The sequence below is a fragment of the Melospiza melodia genome, chromosome 6, assembly GCF_035770615.1.
Source record: "Melospiza melodia melodia isolate bMelMel2 chromosome 6, bMelMel2.pri, whole genome shotgun sequence".
NCBI lineage: Eukaryota > Metazoa > Chordata > Aves > Passeriformes > Passerellidae > Melospiza > Melospiza melodia.
This window is the reverse complement of record NC_086199.1, coordinates 62,500,973-62,523,654: the sequence shown is the minus strand read 5'-3', so window position 1 is coordinate 62,523,654 and position 22,682 is coordinate 62,500,973. Positions and strand designations below refer to the sequence as shown.

Here is a 22,682-nt window from a genome sequence, read left to right as displayed (position 1 = left end):
GGCAGATGCTTGGCAGCACTTTATCTACAATTCCTCTTTCTTTCTTCTCATCATTACTTTTCCTTTAAACAAAATTCCTTCCCTGGTGTGACATCACAGCACAGCCTTTCTGGCACCTTTCAAAGGGCACTTAACACCTTCACCCCTCTGCATGACAGGGGTCCCCAGTGGGACAGGGCAGAGTGTCCCCTCAAGAGGGCTGTACCTTGTTCAGGACATCCTTCTGGGAGCCCAGGTAGAGATGTGGCAGGATGCGCGTGGGGCCAACGTTGGCCACAGGCAAGCACGGCTGGGAGATGCTCATCGGCAGAATGGCAGCTGGCTTCCCCTCACAGAGCCCTGGGAAGCAGGAGGAGAAGGTGGCAAAGCCTCCTGTGGAGAAAATGAGGACATTGAGCTTGGAGCAGTACAGCTGAGGTCATCAGTAGCTGGCATCCCGAGGCCCGGGCTGGGGACAAAGTGGGGACAACCCTGCAGCCCTGAGAACAGAGCCTCCAGGGGCAAGAAGCCACCAGCCACCACCAACCAGTGCACATACATTGTGATGGCCATGACACACACATAGAAAGGAATGGAGAACCAGCTCTGACTTCTCCCTGTCACAGCTGGATATTAATGCACACGTGAGGCATCTCACACCCTCTCCAATGAAGTTGGCTCTTCTCAACTTCATTCAGACAAATAACAGGAAGAGACAGTCCTTTTCTTGGCTCTCTACTATTCTGAGGACAGGATCACCTTCTGATACCAAAATCCATCAGGGCAGGATGACAACAAGCCAACCCACTGAGACACAAAGCTCCTGGGGCCTGGGAGGTCAGCCCAAACCTTTCTGCACTGGCTACACACACATCATGATTTCTGAGAGACACTCCCTCTGCCCAGCCCTGCCAAGCCCATGATTTCTGACACACCATGGTGACATAATGGTACTTGCAGGCCACTGCTGTTTCTCATGCTCTGATCTTGCTGAATGTGGCAGCAAGCAGTGTCCAGTTTACTGAACTGGGCTGTTGGGCAGTCACACTCAGCCTGAGCATCTTGAAACCCAGTGTTGAAAGAAAACCCCCAGCTGAGGTTGCAGTAGCTGGCATGTGACAGCCAGAGGTATTGTCACAGTGTCTGCCATGGTCAAAAGCCTGAGAGCCAGTCCTGAAAGCTTAAGCAGGGCTGCAAGCCTGGCCCTGCTTGCACAGCAGGCAGCAAGGAGAGCTGGAAAACTCCCAGTGCTGTTGCATGTCCTGCACAGTTGCATAAGACCACTGATCCTGATTTGCTCTCACTTGCTGATCCTATACTCCAGGACAGAGCCAGGTCTGGCTGGCAGTGGCCTAATTCCACTCCCCTCCAGCTGAGGACATCTGGGTGGCAGCTTCATGCAATGGAGAGGAGCTTGAGTCATATCTGCCTCAAGTCTCCCTTGAGGTTTTCCCAGTCATGTGAATGAGCAGATGCAGCTTGACATCACCCAAAGGGCAGAGAGGACTTGGGGGCTTGAGTGCCTTTGATTGTCAAAGGGACCAGTATGCTCCCACAAGATCCTTCTGAAAGCCCAAGTCTCCGGACTGAGCGCTCTGAGAATCCCTGGCCCATCTCCACAGCTTAACAAGACCTTTTAACAAGCCAGTCCCTCTCCCCTTTGGAAGCAGGGCAGCCTTGGCATATTCTCAGTTTACCTTCTCCAGCACTTTGGCAACATTTCTGCTGATCCTCCTGGAGCACCCTTCTGGCTGCTGGTGTGGCACCCACACTCTAGAGAGGCATGACTGGTGCTGCAGACAACTCATCTGACATGTTTGTGAGATGAAGGTGATGGAGAAGCCAAAGCAGTGCACAAAATCATGCTCACACCACTTGGGAACATCCAAAGTCCTCCATCACACTCCATCTCAGCACGTCCTGGTGTCAGCTCCCACTGGCCTAAGGAAAAGGCATCATTCAACAAACCTCTTTCCTCCCCTCTGTTTTCTTGTCTGGCAGCTAACACACCTCCCAGCTTTAAAACCCAGTAAAGACAGGAGTAGAGTTAAAGCACCTTATCTTTTCCAGCACTTCTTTTTCTCTTGCTCCCTCCGAAATGACATCACCCCTCAACTGGGACATTAAATCAGAGCAAAAGCAGGAGGCCCAGCACAGGTGTAGCATAGCTCTGGTTACTGCTCATCCCTGCACTGTGGCCCCATTGCCAAGGGCTGTCCATCGCTAGCCAGAGCTCTGCATGGACACACGTGAGCTCCCTGCTTTGCCCCGTGCTGATGCCTGGGGGATGCTGGGGCAGAAACCCTTGGGAAGTGTTTCCTTCAGCTCCCCCTAGAGAAGCCTGCAGCACTTGAGCTTGAGTGGGGCACAGATCTGACCCTGGGCTTGTGTGAAACAATGTGGGAATTTTTCTTGAAGGAACACAACACGTTTTTGGGGAGTAGGGTGCCAGGGATCAGTGCCTGCTCTGGTCCATAGGTGCCCAGCCTCTTGCACTCACTCACATCCATCAGGAGCTACCCAGGGCAGTGGATGGGTCTGTATGGCTCTTTAAGGTGATCTCATAGTTCAAGCAGGTCAGGGCATGCTGCTCTCTGCCCATTGCCTGTGCCCACCACACTCAGCTGGCAGCAGATCCTCTGCCTGGGGGAATCCAGGCAGGAGCTAAGGGGGCTGTGAAGCAGGCAGGGATGTCTGGAGAGTGGCAGCAGCACCCTCAGCTGCAGTGCCTACCTGGGCAGGTTGCCACAACTGGAGGATGCTGGCACCTGAAATGATGCCCATAGCTGAGCTCACTTGTCCTAAGCAAAGCCTCAGCCCAGTGTCTGGGAGTCCAGGCATGCTCCCAGTCCCCCTGTCCTCATCTCCCCCATACTTGCAGCTGCTGAGGGCAGTCTGGGCTTGGGGGAAACCCTAGAGATGGGGCCAGGTACTTGACACCATCCCAACATGGAAGTGACGCTCACCCCACCCTGCAGCGGCTGCTCCCGCGTGCCTTTCATTTTTAGAAAGTGAAGCAGCTCTTCAAACAATCCCAAAGGCAGTGAATGTCCCTGGCTGGGCTCCAACTGATACTTGGGCTTTCCTCCCCTCTATGCCCCAGGCCATGGATCCCAGGTTTTGCTGGCAGAGAGCAGCAGAGCACAATGAGGTGAGGAGCCAGGGTAGCACCAGTTCTAACCTTTCCTCTTTTATTCACAATGCTCAGGCCAGGAGCACCATTTCTCTTGGCACGTGTGGAATTAAGCCTAGGAAGGATTTGTATCTGTCATGGAGTGGGTGTTTGGGGATCTCTGGTTTCTTTTGGATGCTCCCCCACCCTGGTGAGGGCTTGTTGGGTAGGAGCTGGTCCTTGTATGGCACAGCCCAGTGAGCTGCTCCTGGTCCAGCATGGAGGGCTCTCAAAATCATTCTCTGGAAAAAACACTGCCTGCCTCCTACTGCAATTACCTGAGGCAGAAATGATGCCCAGGAAGAGAAGTGGGAACTGGAAGGGAAGGGAACCAGAACAAAAGTGGGGACGCTTTCACTGCTGCTGCTGCTGAAAATGGAGGAAAGAGGAGCCAAGAACCAGCATCAGACCGGTTCTAGGAGGTCTAGAAAGTGAAAATCACCCTCCTGCAAGTGACAATCACACTGATGCACAGGGTGTTGCAGCAACTTAGTGCCAGAAGAGTGCAACAACGGGGAACTTGTATCTCCCTACCCAAGGTTTCACTCACAGGGTGTTGACCACCCTTCCACCTCCTGCTGTGTCCTGCAGAGACCCCTCTGGGCCAGCCCCCAGCCCTGCTCTGCATGGCCCTTCTGTCAAACAGAGGAGAGGGGAAAACACCACAACTTCTCCCCTATCCCCATCTCTGCCAGGCCCTCCCCTCTGCACATTTTCCAGCTGAGCATCTATGATAACCACCAGTGAAACTGGATTTATTGTGAGAACAGATGCTGCAGAGGGAAGGCAAAGAGCCTGGCAATCTCCCCGAGCCTGTCCATCAGGCTGGGGGAAGATGCCAGCAGCATCTTTGAGCAGGCTCCTGTGGTACCTGCACTGCTGCAGCTGTTGGGAGCTGTGTGACTCCTCCCCTCCAGCAGCAAAGGGCACAGGGAGGAGGCTCTGCCCTCTGCCAGGCCCTGCACCAGTGCCTGCCTACGGCTGCAACCAAAGGGAACAAAGACAGGGAAGGAGATTACAAGATGTAAAGACAGAGATGTTGCACTCCTGAGCTGGGACCCTGACACAGCTGGGGAAGTCTCCACTGCCCTGGCTGTCACCTTCAGCTGGTTTCTGGGGACATCCTAGTCATAGCTGGGTCACTGACACCTGTGAGTTGCACTGTGCCCTTCTCTGCCAAGGCTGGACAGCAGTGGTGGTGCAGAGAAGGTGACACAGAGGGTGACAAAGTCCTGGCTAGGGACAGGGATGTGGTGTGGCATTATTTTCTTCTGGTGGTAAGCCTTAGCTTTAGGGATTTACAGTCCATTTACAATCCATGCATGAGATGCTAACAGAGACACTGCTGAGGATAAAAGGAAGGTGTGGGACACATGAAGCATGGACATCCCAGCTCCCTGTTGTTTCCTGTGTCCTTCCCTGCACTGAGGCCATCTTTTTAGGCCGGAGGTGTAAAGTGGAGCTGGGGCTTGAGAAACCTCTTACACCTTGCTCTGATGGCTGCACTCTGCACATTCATCTCCAGCCCCATGGACTCACCACCTCCTTCAGAGGCCTCTGAAAAAACCCAGCAGCTCTGGCCTTAGTGCTGTGTCCCGCTGACAGCAAAAAGCTGCAAAAGAGCTACCCAGGGCACCTGCCTCACCCCAAAACTGCTCTTTAAGAGAGCCACATGCCTCTTGAACACCCCCAGCCCCATGAGTCTCACAGAAGTTCCCCTAGAGACACACTGAGCAGCATGTCCTATTCAGCAGCCTCCTCTATGCATTGCAGGCTCAAAGATCCCCACCAAGATACAAGGAAGAGGTGACATGTCACAACTGCTGTGCCATCAGTTTGTGGTAGCAAGGAGGAGGGGATCCAGAGCTGGAAATCCTCCTGGGCCAGCAGCTGCCACCCCCCACTCCTCACCTCCAGCTGTCACACCGGAAGCTAGAAGGAGACCTGCAGGGCTATTAAAGATGTGTTTTACAGCCCACCCTCATGGCTGCAATAATGAGAGCTGGAGAGCAGCAGCCGGAGCTGTTCAGAGAGCGGCTCCCCAAGCAGCTGCCAGAGGTTTTGCGGCAGCCCACAGCCTCACCAAGGAGTTTCGCGCCCGTGCCTGTGCTGAGACCCTCTGCCCCGCTAGAGCTGCTGGCAGCTGAGGGGGCAGAGGGAGGCCAGGCTCTGCCCAGCTCTCATTAAAATGCCTGTGGTGGCTGGGAGCTGCTGCCAGGGCGGCACGTGGCAAGGAGCAGCGGGGCATGCAAGCGAGCACGCGCCTCGGCTTGCTGCTGGAGCAGCCGCCACGCCGGCATGGCTCCCTCATCACTGCGTTGTCTTGGTGGCCACGGTGGTGCCTGGATACCCCCTCTCCATCAGCCCAGCCCCTCGGGGGACATGCTGCTCCCAGCACTCTGACCCATCCATCCCCAAGTGTTTGTTAAAGCACCTTGCTGAACTGAGGTACAGCAGGAGATGACAAGAGCTGGGGGGACCTGAAAAACCCCAGCCCTCACCTGCTTTATGCTCAGCTTGCTTATGACAATGAGCCTTAGTCCTCGGCCGAGCATCTCTGCCGCAGGTTGAATTGAAGGACAGAAAATGGAGGAGTCTGGCAGGCTGCACATCAGCCCCCAGAGCCGCTGGGAAAATCCCTCTTTGCAAACGCCATCTCCCTGGCTCTCGTGCTGGGAGGGAGCCTGTTGGAGCCGGCAGCTAAACCGGGCGGGATGATGAAACACTGCTTACTGCCACCCTTACTCACTGTGCTCCAGGGAGCTCCGGGGCTTTGTCAGCATTTCCTGCTGCCTGGGATGTGTCTGAATTTTCCCCCTGCCTCCATCCTCACTGTTTCCCCGGGTACTGTAGTCCCCTTTGATTCAGCCCATCCTCCCAGCAATGCCTGATGTGGACACAGCCCATTTGCTTGCGCATCCTTCCCACAAGCCTGGTGAAATCCTGGTGCTCCGCAGCCTGCCCAGCTTGCCCTCTCCTGGCCGATGCTCTTTCGTGTCCCCCCATCTCAATGCATTGGAGAGAGATGTCCAGTTTTCAACCAGTCTCTTTTTCCACTCCCCCAGTCCCGTGCCCAGGTTTTACCATCCCCTCATTTGGCACAAAATTTCATCACCCCACTGTTGGCTCGTTTCTGTTTTTTTTTTTCTCCCAGGCAGTGGGGATGAGAAAGCCGATGAATCAGCCCTATTATGGATTCATGTGCATTCCCTGTTTCCTCAACGGTCACCCCGAACAGCCTCTGTCCATCTGCTGCTACAGTGCCCTGCTGCCTCCCAACCTGTGCCAGCCCCCCATGCCTTGCAGGCTGGTTCCAGAGCCTGCTCCCATTCTCCCAAAGAAACAGAAAACATCTTTAAAAAAATGAAAAGCAGCAGAAAGGAAGCCCTCCGCCTACACAACTACGGACACACTCCTCGAGCTGTTGAGCTTGATTTTCCTCTGGTGACTGTGCCTGCTTTGGACCAGCCTTACTCGTTCTAAGTAAAGAAAAATGTGTCATTTCCAGGAGTGACTTATTACTAATGACACCATCACTGGGTTATGTGCTTCATGCCACAAAAACCTGTCAGGCACTTTTAGCAGCCTCCCATTTTAAGTGGTGATGGAGGGGAAGTTGCTTGATTCAACCCTTCGGTAATCTAGGTCATCCCAGGCTCGGCATATTTTTAAGCTGCTCCAGTTAATATCCCCTTGCTCCGCGTGCCCTTCGCCCTGTCACTGGGGGGTGTAGGCACTGCAAAACCCCTTTCTGAAAGAAACCACCCAAGATGGGCAGGCAGGGCAGCGCCGGGGAAGCGAAATGGCTCCGGCGGGCAGTGCCTGTGTGCGGGCAGCAGCGCAGCGCTCTGAGCCGATGGCCCCTTGTTCTCCGCGCCGTCCTCGCCCGTCCTTGCCCCGAGCCCTCTCCTCTGCCCGGTGCCCCCCCGCCCCCGCAACCGAGGGCGCAGAGATGCTGGCGGCAGATCCTCCTGGCTCCCGCAGCTTTCCCCTTCCCTTCTCCGCTCCGTCCGCGCCCTCGCCCAGCTCGTCCGGACGGCGAAGGGTTCCGGGGAGCCCGGAGCGGTGCCCGCGGCCAGGCGGTCTCACCGGCCCCCGCTCGGGTGCGAGGGCTGCCTAGCGCCGGGGCCGCTGCAGATGCTTCTGCCCGCTGCAGGCAGCCGCTCACCTGCCTGAAGGGGCTGCCCTCTCCGCGCAGCTCCCGAGCCAGCCCGGCCGCCTCCGCCGGCGCTGCGCGCATCGCCCCTAGCTGGGGACCGGCCATGGCTCCGCTCCGCTCCCCTCCGCACGCTCCCCGCTCGCTTCCATCTCCCCGCTCGCCAGCTGCCTGCGCTCTTTGTACGGCCAGCACCGCGCTCCGCTCCCCGCCGGCCGCTCGGCAAAGGCGATCTCCGGCCCCCGGGCAAAGCAGGGCTCCGGCGGCGCAGCCCCCTCTTCCCGCTCCGTCCCCATCGGAAGGAAAGCCGCCGGGCCGGCTGACAAACCTCTCTTGTCCCTGCTCTCCTTCATCCTCCGCACCCTTATTTTCAGCTTCATCTGCCCCTCGCGCATGTCTGTCCAGAACTGGTCCTCGGAGGGAGCAATCATTACATCCACGGGCATCCAGGCAGCTGGGCTGCGGCTCGCGGGGGCACCTCTCACCGTCGCCAAACAACAGCTGGCGGGCAAACAAAATACTAAAAAAACCAAAAAAGCGCCCCTGCAGCAGAGCAATGCCAGCCTCCCCGCGGCTCCAGCCTTCAGGCTGAAAAAATAAAAACCATTAAAAAAAAGCCGAGCGGGGTAGGGGGGCTCGGCGTAGCCCCCTTTCCCCGGCCGCCCCCCTCTTCGCCGCCCGCTGCAGCCCGAGTGAGCTCAGCCCGGGAGCAGCCGCCCCATCCGCCGCCGCGCTCGCTGCGCGCCCGTACCGCGCTCATAGCTAACGGGTCAGGCATGCGGCCGCATTCCTTACTCAGCACACAGACACGCAGCACAACGCCGGGCTGACATATGCTTCGCTCCCCGCTTAAAGGCGCAACCGCGATTTTCTCGCCTGCCCAAAGCCCCCCGCAGCGGGAGAAGGATCGCAGCACCGCGCCGGCTCTGGCCCCGCGCAGCTAATACGGGCACGGCAACGCGGTGGGAGGAAGCTCATGCCCACACCTCATTTTAGCACCTGCCGGGGCGGTGTGCGATCAAACCCCCACAACGAAGGGGGGATGCAGCACCGCACTCCTTCCCGGCTCCCTGCTGCTCCACGTACCGTAAGGGAACCCCACGGCTGCACCCTCTCCCCACAGCGGCTCCTGGCAGGACCAGCGTGCATCCCCTGGGCGAGGTTTAACTCTGAACCCCAGCACCAGCAAGGGCAATGTCATGATCTCAGATTCCCAAGAGGGAAACTGAGTCACAAAAGATTAAATAACTTCTCCAGGGCTCTTTGGTGCAGGGCAGAGCTGGGGACGAGATAGCAGGTCCCTAATGACGAGCTCATCTTGTCCCTTAATGTCTCCACTGAGAGCATCACCCAGGAGGATGCTCATCCTGGAGTGGTCCCAAACAGCTGACGATGAATGGGTCCCAACAGCTGGCAGGAAAAGGGGCTGCTGGCACTGGGCTGCTCACACCTGTGCGTGGCCATGTCAGATGGGGTTATCTGCCCGGTCCCAGCAAAGCAGGACCATGCTCTGGAGGAGATGTACCCTCTGCCAAAGCCTCCTCACGTGCAAAACTCCAGCAAGAGGGGACATGTGGGAATAGCCCTTCCTGGTCTCACCGGGGGTCTATCCATCTCTAGGGGCTTCTGAAGCAGGTGGGGAGTGATGTATTTTCTTCTTTGCATTTGTTCTGCGGGAGAAAATTACTTGTCCCCCGCTTCCCACCCGCAGAACTGCTTAATACATCTCCACACAGCTCCTTACGAGTTTATTGCTCTGAGCCCAGGCCTCCAGAAAATCATTCAGGATTATAGTAAGCGGGGGAGAGAAGGGGGGGCATGTATTGTGCCTTTGAAAATCTGAAGCTTTATGGGCTGAAAAACCCCAGGCTGAGCCATATGTGAGTGACTTCAGTGTTTTTCCTTTGAATGACATCACATGAGATGAGGTCATTGGCATTAACTAAGTGCTGTCTCCTCCCCCCCACCCCGAGCGGAGCCAGCCTCCTAACGAGCCTTGTTGTTGTAACAAATATGGTTTGATTATTATCAGATGTAGGTCAGAGGTTGGATAAAATTCAAAGCGTGCTCCAACTAGGCTGGAAGAGAGAAGCAGCCTTCCCCCACAAGCCGTGCTCGGGAAGTGACGACCACAGCACGTCCCCAGGGGGATCTGTGGTCCCCCACATTTGCCACCACTGTCACTACAAGGGAGGGCGCATGATGCTGGTGGCCAGTGCCAGTGCCTGCCAGGGATGGAGATCCCTCAGTGTCCCACTGCCACTGCCCCAGCAGAGCTCTACCCCTGTTGGTGGGTGATCCACCTGTGACATGCTCCAGTGGCTGTGGGTCTACTGGGGGGCACCTAGTCACTCTTCTGGGGTCACTGGGCAGTGGCAGTGAGCAAGGGGGATGCTGCAGGAAGCATGTAGTGAATTAGGGGGTGCAATACTCAACCTGCCCCTGACCCAGAGATGCGCAAACAAAATTTGCCTTTTCTCACTGCCCGTCTGGTTGTCCATCTCCCTCCATCTCCAAGAGCCCTGGACATAAGTTATTTTGGTAATGCCAGTGTCCTTCATGATATGTTTGGACTGAGACTTCAGTTCAGAGCTCCTGGGAGCACCAGGTGGGAAGCTGGGCATGACACCACCAAGTAGAGCTCAATGCAGGAGGCTTACCAGCGTCCCACACCCCTCAATCCTCAGCAAAAGACAAGCAAGCACAGATAGCCAGCAGCCCCTTTCCTCCTCCAGTGTGAAGCCCAGCCACATGGAGATGCCACCTGCAGCCACCATTCCCCAGGCAGCATCCTCCTCTCTGCTCTCTCTCCATTTCTGCACTCTTCTGCCAAAACCAGTATAGGGTTGGCACCTGGGGCAGGGGGCAGCTGGCAAGCAGAGGGATAAAAGGCAACATCCATAGTGCAGAAATACATTCCATTTATCAGCTGCTGCTCCTTGTCCCTTTTTCCCAGGTGCTCCTCCTGGCCAGGATGTCACCCATCCTGCCTCCAGCCCCTGTTTATCAGACAAGAGGTGCATCACCCAAGGAGAGATGCCCAGCCTAGTCAGCCTCCCTTCACTCTCATTGCCACAGCACTCACTGGAAAAACATCTGCTGCAATGGGTTGCAGAGACTCATGCAATCCTCCTGCAAGAGCAGGGAGCAGGATGAGTCCCTGTCCAGCACCTACACACCCTGTCAGGACAGTGCCTATAGCCTGGCACAAGCCCAGCTGGGCAGGGCCAGCAGTTCCTCTCTCCACCCAGCACTGGGACCTGGTAATAATTGCCAGTGACGACCTTTTGCAAGCATGCAGCACAGGCCCAGGGACAAAGGGGAGGCGGATGAGGGGAGGCAGATTTCTGAAAAGGAAGGAAACTGTAACTGGGCAGTGGCCCCTGCCCATCAGGATCTCTTACTGGGGAAGTTACCTTCCTCCCCTTGACCTTCCAGAAATGAGAAATGAAATTGCATAGCAGTTTTCTAAGGCATAGCAATCAGAGGGCTGCTCTTCCCTACGCCCCTTCTCCTCTGTCCCACTCTGCCTTTGACCCTTTTGCTTGCCTTTTCTGGGTCCAATGGTTAAAAAACACGGCCAGAGGGGGAGGGGAAGCTCCTCAGGGTAATTATAGAATCGGGAAAACAAGTTGTCTGACGACAGCGTTGCTAAACAGGGAGGTTTAGAGCATAGGTCTGGAATACAATCAGCCCTGCACATACGTGACCTGGCTTAACCCCTCCCAGGGATGCAGGCACTGCTCCCGCCGGGCCCAAAGCCTCCCAGGCATCTCCTGCTTGGGCTCAGCATGAGAAGGGGGCACCTTACTCTGCCTCTGTGCCTTGAACTGAGACTGGGAGCACTCTCCAGGGCACCCACCAGGCTGGGTGTCTGAAGCTGGATGCCAGCACCCACTGAAGAGGGGCTAGAGGGCAAGAACACACAGTCCTGCCCTGGCTAAAGTGGTCCCAGATGGCTTTGCTGTAGGAAAGGAAGCAACTCCTCCAGTGATGTTTTGCATGAGAGAAAGGGAGGTTCAGAGAGTTACCTAAACCTCCAGGATTGTAAAAATCACAAACCCTGGTATTCCCATTCGATTTTTTAAAAAATGCCTTTCCCTATCAGCATACTACCTCCAGTCCTCTGAACAGTGATAAGAAAAACATCACCACAGGTAATCCCCATGCACCTCACCACCTACAGCCTGAAGAAAAGATGGATGGAAGCCCCTGCACAGCCCTTCTTACCCTTCTTCCATTCCTGACCATCATGTGGGCAATTTTACGTGAAGAACAACCAGAATCCCCATTCACATTATTTACAAAGCTGGTTCTTCAAAACTCCCAAGTCTGGGAAAAGCAAGAAATTGAGAGTCCTTGGGGAGCTCTTTTTCCTGTCCCATCCCACTTCCATACCCTCCTTATTCATACCCACACTCCTGCCAGCTGAGCATCTGCTTCTTTGGGTTCATCACAGTATGCTGTGGGATAGAGATGGCCACAGGTGGACAGAGGTGCTTGCAGGAGGTTCAGAGACAGTAATCAGACTTGAAGGAAAACCTTGTAGGTACATCTGATGGATTCATGCCAGTAAGTCCCCAAGTGCTCTTAGACATTACAGCCTGAGGGTACCTGAATGTTTGACCCTAATGTTTGACCCTAATGTTTGACCACCTTCAGGCCCATGTACTGAGCAGAGGCTCTGCTGGAGTCAGGGAACAAAACCCACCAGCTAGTGCATTCTGCACATGCTTTGTCTCCAGCAGACACACTGACAGCCCAAACTCAACAGGTGAAATTGTGATGCTGTGCAGAGTGGGTGATGAGGAACGTGACCATCAAATCACCAGGTCCTCCCTTCCCACTCCCATCAGACATCTTGTGACTGATAAACCCTGAGATTTGCTAACCTGGTTAGAGCATCATGCTAGTGACACCCAGGGGTTTGAGGGTTTGATTCCTGTGTGGGTAATTCACTTAGAGTTGGACTTGATACTTGTGGGTCCCTTCCAACTCAGAATATTCTGTGATTCTGTAACCATTGTGTGGGTATTTGGGGTGATTTCTTCCTTAGGTTTTAGTTTATTCTTTTTCCTTACATTGAGTTTATAAAGATACCTCAGTCCTGGTTGTGGATCTTGCTAAGCTTTTATCTTCAGGATATGCCATGACAACCTTTGGATGCACAGGCTGCCATTCCAGCCTCTGAGACCGGACTGAAGGCAAGCCCCCTCTGCTCTGCCCTGCCTCCGCCCTGCTTTCTTTCACACCTGCCTAGCTTGGCTTTTTTCATTCATCTTTTCATTCTCCAGCCCAATATGTTTCAAGAGGAGCAGGCAGCAAGGGAATGTGTAGCTGGCATGTGGCTTCTCACCAACACGACACGAGAAAGCATTACAGAATTTTCAGCCAAGGATGAGCAAAGCCATGTTCAGTCACCCTGATGTTTAACCTCTTTTTAGTGCTGTCCCTATACAGAAAAAAAAAAAAAAGTGTTTTTTCTTTCCTTCTTTCATTTTTCCCCCCTATTTTTTTTCTTAAATTAAAATAATCTATCTCTGAGTCCTTGTTTCTAAAATAATTCCAGCCAGTGCTTCAGTGCTAAACCCACTCATGCCTGGGCAGCCCAAGTCAGCTCCTGCAATGGAAATCCCCTTTCCTTTCTCACTACTTCTTTTTGCCTGCGGCAAAGTCACCTGTCTTTGGTAGATTCCCCAAAATCCCCAAAATCTCAGCCCCCACCCAGATGACTGCAGCCATGCAATTACAACTCTGCAGCCGTGCTGGAGGGCCATGGCACGGCCGGGCTGGAGAGCCTGGGTCACGGCCAGCCTGCTCGCTGAGGAGGATGGCGAGTGAAGGGCTGGGAGGGATTTGTCGCTGATGATATTGTTACATTCTTTCCGAATCCTGGGAGTAAACAGACGCTCCAAATTTAGAAAGAACAGGACTGGAAAATTTAAACATTCCTTGAAGAATTGGTACAAAAGCGGGGGGAGGAGGGGCGCTGAAGATGATCTCACAGGCGCTCCCGAGCCAGATGAAAAGCTCATGACTGGAGCTCAGAACGCAGCTGAGGGGCCTGTTTCAGGTCGGAGTGTGATACCGCAGCGGAGAAGCTCCCCCAGCACATGGAACTGAGCAAAAAGAGCCTCTGTCAGGCAAGGGGGGTGTCCCAAGCCCCGCAGCCCAGGCTGTGGGGCTGCCACTGCAGGCCACTCTGCCATCCTGGTTTTATCTCCAGCTGGCACACGGCTTCCAGCGCGGGAGAGAGGAGCCCGGTGCTCAGCTAAGGACCAGGAGCAGGGACAGGATGGGTGGCTGAGCATCACCTGGACCAGCATCCCAAGCCCTCAGCTGTCGCTTTTAGCCACTGAATAGGAGCAGAAGAAAATCTCCACACTGCCCACTGCAGCTGGACAAATGGAGAGGAGCTGGTGAAGCTCAGCACCCACACCACAGCAGCACACAGGGCTCTGGACAGGCTCCCATAGCAGAGCTGGCACATGGGAGCTGTCAGGGAGCAATGGAGCCAGACTGCTGCTGCTGCTCCTGCTTCATAAGCAGATAATGCCTCTTAATAAAAACCAAGCGGGTGATTACAAGATGGGAAGAATAAGGGGAGGAATTACAAAGGGGAAGAATAAGGGAGGAAAAATATAGCAAAATAAAAAAAAAAGGGGAAAAAAAAAGGAAAAAAAAACCAGAAAAAAAAAAAGCAAAAAAGCAAGGGTTTGTGCTGAAGTAAACAAAGGTTAAAGAACAGTCAGGCTCCTGCAGGAATAGCAGAGCTGGGCTGGGAGGGAGGGGGCATTACGTAATGCAGGAAAAATGTTGGCTCCATTCAGTTTTCCACCACTTCATGTGATGTCAGGAAAACCATATAAATCAACAGTCTTTCTGCTCCCACGGATGGAGGGCAGCAAGCAGCACTATTTATACTTACACAATTAAAAAAAAAAAAAAGAAAAAAGAAGAGAAGCTGATGATTTCCAAGATTGGGAATAATTGACTCAGATTCTTCCCTGCCAGCCACTGGAATCGCTGCTTCTGGGCTGTTAACCCTTGAGGAGTCCCTGGCACCAGTCCTGCCACCCCCAGCTTCCCTGTCCTCACCCATCAGCCTCCATCAGCTGCTTCAAGGGTCAGAAGGTTGCTGGCCTGGAGGTGAGCAGGAACAGCCAAGCCTGGTGTTTGCATGAGATGGGGACATGGAGGCACAGATCCCTGCATCTGTTGGGGCTGAGAGAGCTGAGAGGGGCAGCACAGAGGGGCTCTGCAGGGCTGCCACACTGAACTGGGGATCCTCAGGACAGCTTCCCTGAGGTAACGGCACCCACTGAGGGACAGGCTGAAATGTTCCCAATTTTGGGATTGCCAACTCACTGGGATCACAAAGCACCTCCAAGGAGAACTCAGGCACTTCTTCTGAAACACCAAATGGGTTGGGGCAGGACAAGGGGCTTGAGGCCAGAAGGGACAGACCAAGGGGTTAAACCCCACAAGGGCAAGGGTTCAGAATCAGGCCCACTCACACATCCTGCCCCAGCCCCCCAAGCATTCCAGAGCTGTCTCTACACCAGCCCACTGCTGCCCACAGCACAGGCAGGAGGAAGCTGTGCCTGTCAGCAAGCATGCCCAGCCTCTCCTGGATGCTCTGCACAGCCATTCCAGTCATGGTTTCCATGTGAAACACGCCGCCATGACCCAGTGTTCCACATTTCAGCTCCAGCTTTTCCCCCTGCTGGTGGCCCGTGTTCCACGTGAGGCTGAGGCCCTGCTGCGCTTTTCATTTGAGAGGCTTGAGCTTTGCTTGGTGCCTAGCACACCCACACTCCTGCTTGGGGCTCCTGCAGCCCAGGAGGATGGAGATGGCTGTCCTGATGATGGAGGAGGTGTGTGCCCAAGTGGGGGGCAGCAGGTTTGCTGGCAGAGGTTTGCTGGTGGCATGCTGATGGCTGAGGGGGTGGCACGCTGCTGGAGCGTGCTGTGCATGCAGCTGGGGGGCACTGGCACTATGAGGCTCCCCCAGGCCTTAAGGCAGGAAAAGGCTCCGGGGTTTTCAGGGACACCTCACACAGCCCTGGCCAGCTCCAGGAGCACTCGGTGTGGGGAGCAGGGGTTTGCAGCCAGCCCCCAGCTCTGCTCCTCATCCAGCCCTGGGAAAGGGGTGCCAGGGTGACACCACCAAGGCTATTTCCTGACCCATCCCCATGACTAAGCAGGTTCCTTCCCAGATGCAACTGAATCTATCACTTCCTTCTCCTGCACCACATGCCAAGCTGTGCCCTAGTTTATACCACAGCGACCTTGGAATCGCAGGCACAGCTACTGAGGCAGGCCAGGGACTGCCACAGCCAGCTCAGGGAGGCCTCCTCCAGCACTGGCCTCAGCAGAGCTCCTGCAACCCAGGCCACAATAATTAGCTTGAATATGATTTTGTGTAGTCCCTGCTTGGTTTGTTGGTAGAACCCGGGGCCAGGGGGTTTAATCCTGCTGTTTCTCTGCTCTGTTCTCCCCCTATCACAATGCAGCTGCTCTAAATAAACAGCACTTACCCCTGCCTTGCATGGGCAGGGCGCCCTTAATGCCACTTGCCCGTGCTACCTTCCCCCCACAATTACCCTTCCCCAGCATCTGTCACTCTGTGGGAGTGGCAGTTCCCTGCATCCCTGTGGTGTCCTGGGGCACAGAGGTTGGGACCCTCTGCCTCAGCCCCAAAGCAGTATCCAATGCCCACACATGAGAACAGGCTTGAGGGACAGAGGTGATTCCCATCTCTGTGCTTCTGAGCTCAGTGGGACTGCGGGGCTGCACAGGGCAGTGCCTGCCCACCCATCCATGGGCAGAAAGCTCAAAGGCAGGCATCCATCAGGGCAGATGCCTGGCTGTCCCAGCCAAGGGGAATCAAAGGCATCTTCAGCTCTCCCTCAGGCAGTTCCCTGCCTCTCTCTTCTCTTCTCTGTTGGGCTGGAGCTTTTCATTCATCAGTCACCTGCCTCACTGCAGAAGGGCTGTAATTAGGGCAGCACGTGCCTCCTCCTGCCTGCACATTTTTGCCCAGAGAGCATCATCTCCAGCAGACCCTGACTCACTCAGGGATGACCCTCTGCCCCTGCCATCCTTCTCCTTTCCAGTACATCCGTGGATTTCTTCTCCTGCCCTCCCTTTAACAGCAGCAAGAGGGAGCAGAGTGCCTGAACCGGGTCTGTTCCTTGGCACACTGACCAGGGACGAAGCAACACAGGGATGGGAGAACAAAGGGCAGCTTTTGGATGGCTGGATCCATGCCACCACACCATGTACCCTCCTCTTTCATTCACCCTGGCTGGTGGTGAGATGGACAGTGCAAGGAACGAGGGCATGGGGAAGACCCAGTGATGCCAGCATGGGCTGAGCCTCCTCAGCCTGCATGCAGGGCTGCCTTCCTCCAGCACAGCCACGGGTGGCCAGGGCAGCGGGTGCACATGGACACAGCTCCCTTACTCCAGGCCAAGGGCATGAGTGCCCCTAGAGATGCAGTGGTACCCAGGCTCCTACCTGTGAGGATGGAGACGCTGTGGAAGCAGCTGTCCAGCTTGCCCAGGAGGATGGAGAGGAAGCTGTCAGCAGCCAAGCCAGTGACGTCCCGCGTGCTCTGGTCGTAGACCACCACGTCCTGGTGGTCCTCCGCCTCCACCTGCAGGAGAGCGGCAAAAAACGGGGCATCAGAGAAATGGGCTGAGCACTGGGCATTCCACAGCACTGTGGGAAGCAAAGCTGAATTTAGTGGTCACACAAGCAGGAAATTCCAGCTCCACACCATTTCCACAAGCTGGTTTTGACCACCAAATGGCGTGTCCAGCCAGGCTGGGACTCTGCTCCATGGCTGCAGGTGAATGTGTCAGTAGAGGTGCCCATTGCCACACTCACCAACTACGAGTGCTTTTGAGCATCCTACCCAAAAGAGGGTCACTCCTCCCCATCACCCACCCTTAGCTTACTGTTACTTAACTGCATCCCAGAAATCACCACAACTTCTTCCACCACTTACTCCCCAGCCAACTTTTGCCCCTCAGATACTCCTCCTCAGCTTGGTGTCACAGGTACAGGAACACAGGGATTTGGGAGTGGTTCTGCAGATAGGGGTGCTCCCAACACAACCCTAGTGCTGTGGCTGGAGTCAGTGAGGGCTGGATCAACAGCTCCTCAGGGCTCAGCCTGGGGACACCATGCCACTACACATCACCCCAAACCTGCAGATCACCCCTAAGGGCTGAAGGAAAGGGAAAATCTCTTATATTACTTAGTGGATGTTCCAGGTGATGTGCTTTCTTCCTTTTGTAATGTGTGCTGGGGCCTGCACACTGCAGGGATAAACTGGGAAGAGCAGAAGGAGCTCCTGGGCTGCTCTCATGTGATTTTACATACCACAAACTGCAGCTAGCTGCCCACCACTGCAGGGATAAACTGGGGCAGGTGAGATGGTGGGCTAACCTGCAGGCACGCCTGGTGATGACTGGATTGCAGTGAGAGCACTCAAGGCACAGACAGATACTCCCACACCTACCTGAAGGTCCATGCACCAAAAGGAAATAAAAATCCTCACAGAGGCATAGCTCAGCTCATCTGCTGAAGAGCTGGGTGTAGGGCACACACCTGCCCTGAGAGTACCTGCCCTTCGTGTCGGCAGGGTAAGGCACATCCATCACATCATGGGAGGAGGGGGAGGCAGCAGCAAGCAGGGAAGGAGGGAATGTGTGCAAGCTGCTCTCTTCTCAGCAGCTAGTGCTGGAGCTGCCCATTGGCCACCCTGTGCCAAGCCCTCTCCAAAATGTCTTTAGGAGACCACTTGAACAAGGTACCACTCATGGACACCCTCCTCGTTTTGCTGTCTCACTGCCAAGCCCTATCTCACCACCAGAGCAGATTCACTCGGGGTTGCTGTTATTATTAATGCTGCTTTCCCACCCTGCTGCAGGTGCTTCCCTGCTCAGCAACGTGAGCACCATCCAAATGAAGCTGCAGGGAGCACTGGTTTAGCTGAGCTCATCAGATCTCCGCGCCGCAGCGGAAGGACAGCCCCGCAGCAGCAGGAATCCCCGTCGGGGTGCCACGCACAGCTGTGCTCCAGGAGGGGCTCACAGGACACACCTGTCCCCAGCCCGGCACAGGCACTGCAAGGCAAAACCGGCCCCACGGCTCAGCAGCATGACAGGAGGCATGAAAGGGCAGCAAAAGAGGGAAAAGGACATGGGAATTCTAAAATAAGACACTGAAAAATGACTGGAGCCACCTGAGATAAACCAGATGAGGATCTATTCCAGCATCTTTTCCTCAGCCAATCCTGACGCAGGACTTTTGTGGGAGGTCATCCAAGCACAGCTGGAGGGAAACACGCTGGCTGTCAAGCAGGTTCAGAACGGGGAACCTACCAGTCTTCAGCAGCTGCCTAGCCCTTCAAGGCTCCCTAGCGCATCCCAAAGACCCAGGTCCCACCCTGAAGCCCTATGCCAGCAAAAACATCTTTCCCCAAAAGCACAGTGAGGCAGGAACCACTCTGCAGTGGGGCAGGGGCTCATCCCAGCTGCACAGTACAGGCTGAGGAGGCTGCAGGAGAGATACCAGCTCTGGCTGAGCAGCATTATCCCACAATACGATTTAGTGTTTCCTCCACACGGGCAGGCTTTGTTTGGGCCATTACTGCAGGGTTGCTGCGCGACAGCAGAGATGTGCAACACGGTTTACATCTTATTAAAGTTATAAGGTTTCACTCAATGCAAATGCCAAACAAGTGCTGGCCTCTCATGGCCTGCCTGCAGAAAATAAATACCTGGCTTGCTAGGGTGAGGATACCTGCAGGAAAGTCCTGAGGAGCCCTCATGGAACATACAAGGATGCACTGGCATCCCAGCTCCTCATCACAAAGGGAAATAAGATACAGATGTTTAGTCAAGCACATAGGTCTCCCATTAATCTCATGCCCTCCTGAAACGCCCCATCTATGGCTTTAAACATAGGGAGGCTAAAAGCTAACTGGGCAGAGGAGGATAAAGCTGAAGAGATGCTCCATACTAGATTCCTGCTTCTGCCAGGTGCTGGCATAGGACAGGGACATAGTTGAAAACAGAGGTATTCTTCTGAGAAGCAACACTTTCACGGGGATTGCTGTCATCCCAAAATTGCTGAAGGTACAGTTCAGGTGATGCCTGAACACCAGGCATCACCTTCCAAACAGGGTCCCCACATCCATCTAGCAAGGGACAGGAGGGCCAAGATGAAGCAAGTCTTTTGGCTCCAGATAGATACTGAGTGGGGCTTGCAAACCCATGCACACCTTTGAAAAGCTGCTGGCCCACTCCAGTGCTGGAGGTGCCCCAGAGCAGCTCCCCAAGAACAAACCTCCTCCCTGCTAAAATCCTGGCTGGAGGGATATGACCAGCCAGGAGCCAGGACCAGCAGCTCCAACCAAACCCCAGCTGAGAGCATCGATTCATTCACTGCCTTTGTGCCAAGCCCTGTGCCGCCCATCACTGTCCCCACCCTGGCTGGAGGTAACTCCCACATGGACACCAGTCCCCAGCACTGCGTGGTTAACACAGCTTGGGTCCCAGCTCTGTCTCTCCCCAGCTGCCAAGCAGGGATAATGATGCTCTACAGGTGATCCAGGCTAAGATAAGAGTGAGCTATTATTATTACCCCAATTACTACTGACATCTCAGTCACGTATTGTTTCAAAACACAGTGAATCACCCCACTGAAACAACAGGGCTTCCATCAACATAAAGAGCAGCCAGGCACAAGGCTCAAAAATAAGGCCCAGCTTTCCCTCAAGCAAAACAGCTGCTTGCAGAGCCAAGCTCCTAATGCAAATAAATAAATATTCCCATCACCTGAAGAGACCCTTGTCTTGCCTCAAAGCATGGCTGTAGCTGCTCTGGAGATTGCTCCATTTCAGGAAGGGAGAAGTGGTTGAGAGGTGGACTTTCCAGGGGGATCTTGAAGAAGTAAAATTTTCAACATTTCCCTAAAGAAATGCTAGTGAAAAACCCAAGCAGGAATTTCCCATAACCTCTGCTCTCCAAACTGCACGGAGGAGCTGAATTATTCCAGTTGTTATAGGAATTTATTATTGTGGGAGTTTATTACTGTCAGCACTGGGAGAAGGGTTCAAAACCAGCCAGAAGCAGTTATGTTGGTACCATTTCTGTGTGGAGGGAAATGACTGCAAGAGGAATTGCTGCTGCAGCTTTTCCCAGATTGGGCACCATGGGAAGATGGTCCACACGAGGGCTTGGGGAGCAGTGGCTATGGCAGCTGCCACAATCGTGGGATCATAGGCATAATTCATTGGAAAAAAAAAAGGGATTTTAGATGTCTCTGCTTCTTCTTTCCTCCCAAATGGTCCTTTCCTCTCCAGCTCCAAAAAAAAAAAAAGCCAGGAGCTGCTGTTATCCCACAGCATCACTCCAAACTGCAGCCCACAGAAGCATTGCTAATGGTACCCTTCCTTAACTGCAACATGGAAAAGGAGAGAGTAAGCACTGGGAAAAGCCAATCAGACAAATTCTCCCACTCCCCCCTGCCAGCACGCAGGCAGGAGGAGCGGCGTTGGCGGCCAGGTGGGGTTTGTCCAAATGCTCTGCCCTGCATCAGCCCGTGTCCTTCCCCAGGAGGCGAACACAATCGCTGGGATGGGATGAGCAGGTTCAGCTCTCTTTGCTGGGGATGAGGAGGAGTGGGACGAGGCTCGGGCTCGGGGCTGCCCCGTGGCTGCCCGGGCAGCCCCGCGTCGCTGCCATCCGCCTTTGTCTCGGCAGCCCCGGGAGCAGGAAACAGGAGGAGGGCGGGAGGCCCGTCAGGAGGAATAATGGGGCCGGACAATCGCGCTACTGATGTCACCCTTCCTGCCATCTGCTCCCCAGGCCAGCCGTGCCCCCCGCCCCCAGCACCGCGGAGCCAGGGGCAGAGCAGGGCTGGGGGATGCTGGCCAGCCGAGGCAGAGGAGGCAGGGAAATGACACCGGGTGTCAGAGGTGTAAATCAGCTTCAGCATCCCATTCTGAGGATCTGTGCACCTCGAGGTAGCAGCTCACATTGATTTCTCGGGGTCCCAAAATACAGTCTGACTGAAATGGGAGGTGGGGAGAAGGAAAGAGGGCGAGAAGAGAGCTCATCACCCCAAAATGCAAACACACAAGTGCATGCACAGAAAGGCTTGGAGAGCCCGAGGCACAACCACCCCCCCGCTTTATGCCAGACGAGAATAGGGCAATGATCCCCTCCCAGTATCCCACCCCAGCTTCCCAGGACAAGTGGCTTAACCTCTCAAGGATGTCCTGAAGCTTAATTAATTCCTGAGCTGCATGTGTTGGGAGAGCCAGCAAGCCGTGGCCACGGCAGGAGCTGTGCAGAGCAGCAGCAGCAGTGGGGAAATGCAGCCTCCTGCTCATGGATGTGCCAGGAGGGATTTCAGCCGCATCCAAAAGAAAAGCAGAAAAGGAATTAAAGGCGATGGCAACGCCTCTCTCCTCTTCTCCTAGCATCCCTGGTTACAATCACATCCCCAGCCAGTACGTGGACCACTATGCAATGATCCAGGAGCCGGGAGAAAACGATCCTTCTACACTCCTTCTATGGGGACAGAGCAGGGAATGCCAGGAAGGACCAGCCGGCTCCTTTGGGAGCTCTCTGCTCCACTGCAGCTGGCGAGCCGCAGGTTTGCAGGCGGATGGCATCAGCTGATGTTAACTCTTCCACGCTTCCCCCTTTCCCTATCATCCTCCTCTTCTTCCTCCCCCCTGCGCATCGCTCGCTCTGCCGCGGCTGCCGCTCCACGTGACAGCGGCCACTGCAGAGGTGACCCTCGCCGGGAGGAGGGCGGCCGCCCCGCGCTCCTCGGAGCTTGCGAAAAACTGATTATTCTGCTTTATTCTCCAGGGGATTTAAGAGCAGCTAAAGCCGTTCAGGAATCAGTCTCCGCAATCCCCTCCGAATCGCCCAGCCCCGAGCATCCCCGCAGCAGATTGGCGGGAGGCCGCCCCCCCGCGCCGCCGGTCCCCTTGATCCCGCGGGCTGATGTCACCGCCAGCCAATGCGGACAGCGGTGCCTTCTCGGGGCGGCGGGCCGGGGGGGGACACACGACGCAGATGGCTCCAGCTGGGCCCAGCATTTGATTAATCGCCTGAATTACCTCGCTTTGCCATAAAATTACAAGGCGGCAGCGGGGGAACGGTGGGAGCGAACTGGCAGGGCTGCGATGGCAAACCACCCTTCGGATGGTGAGCCATCCTTGGGCTCGTCCCGTGGCCTCTGCGGGATCCACGGGCACAGCCCCCGGGCACCTTCTCGGCACCCACGGGCACTGCCCTCAGGGAGCATCTTGGCGCCCACGGGCACAGCCCTGGGGCAGCA

At 55.2% G+C, this 22,682-nt stretch overlaps 1 protein-coding gene across 2 annotated transcripts in view; it reads right to left on the bottom strand.

The window, feature by feature from the left end:
* Positions 1-22,682, bottom strand: part of DUSP8 (dual specificity phosphatase 8) — a 40,609-nt gene that overhangs the window by 2,857 nt on the left and 15,070 nt on the right. For both annotated transcript variants that reach the window (XM_063158664.1, XM_063158665.1), the window contains exons 3-4: positions 16,830-16,968; positions 206-372 (exon numbers count right to left, since the gene is read on the bottom strand). In XM_063158664.1, coding sequence (XP_063014734.1) covers positions 206-372; positions 16,830-16,968 — 306 coding nt within the window. The remainder of the gene's footprint in view (positions 1-205; positions 373-16,829; positions 16,969-22,682) is intronic.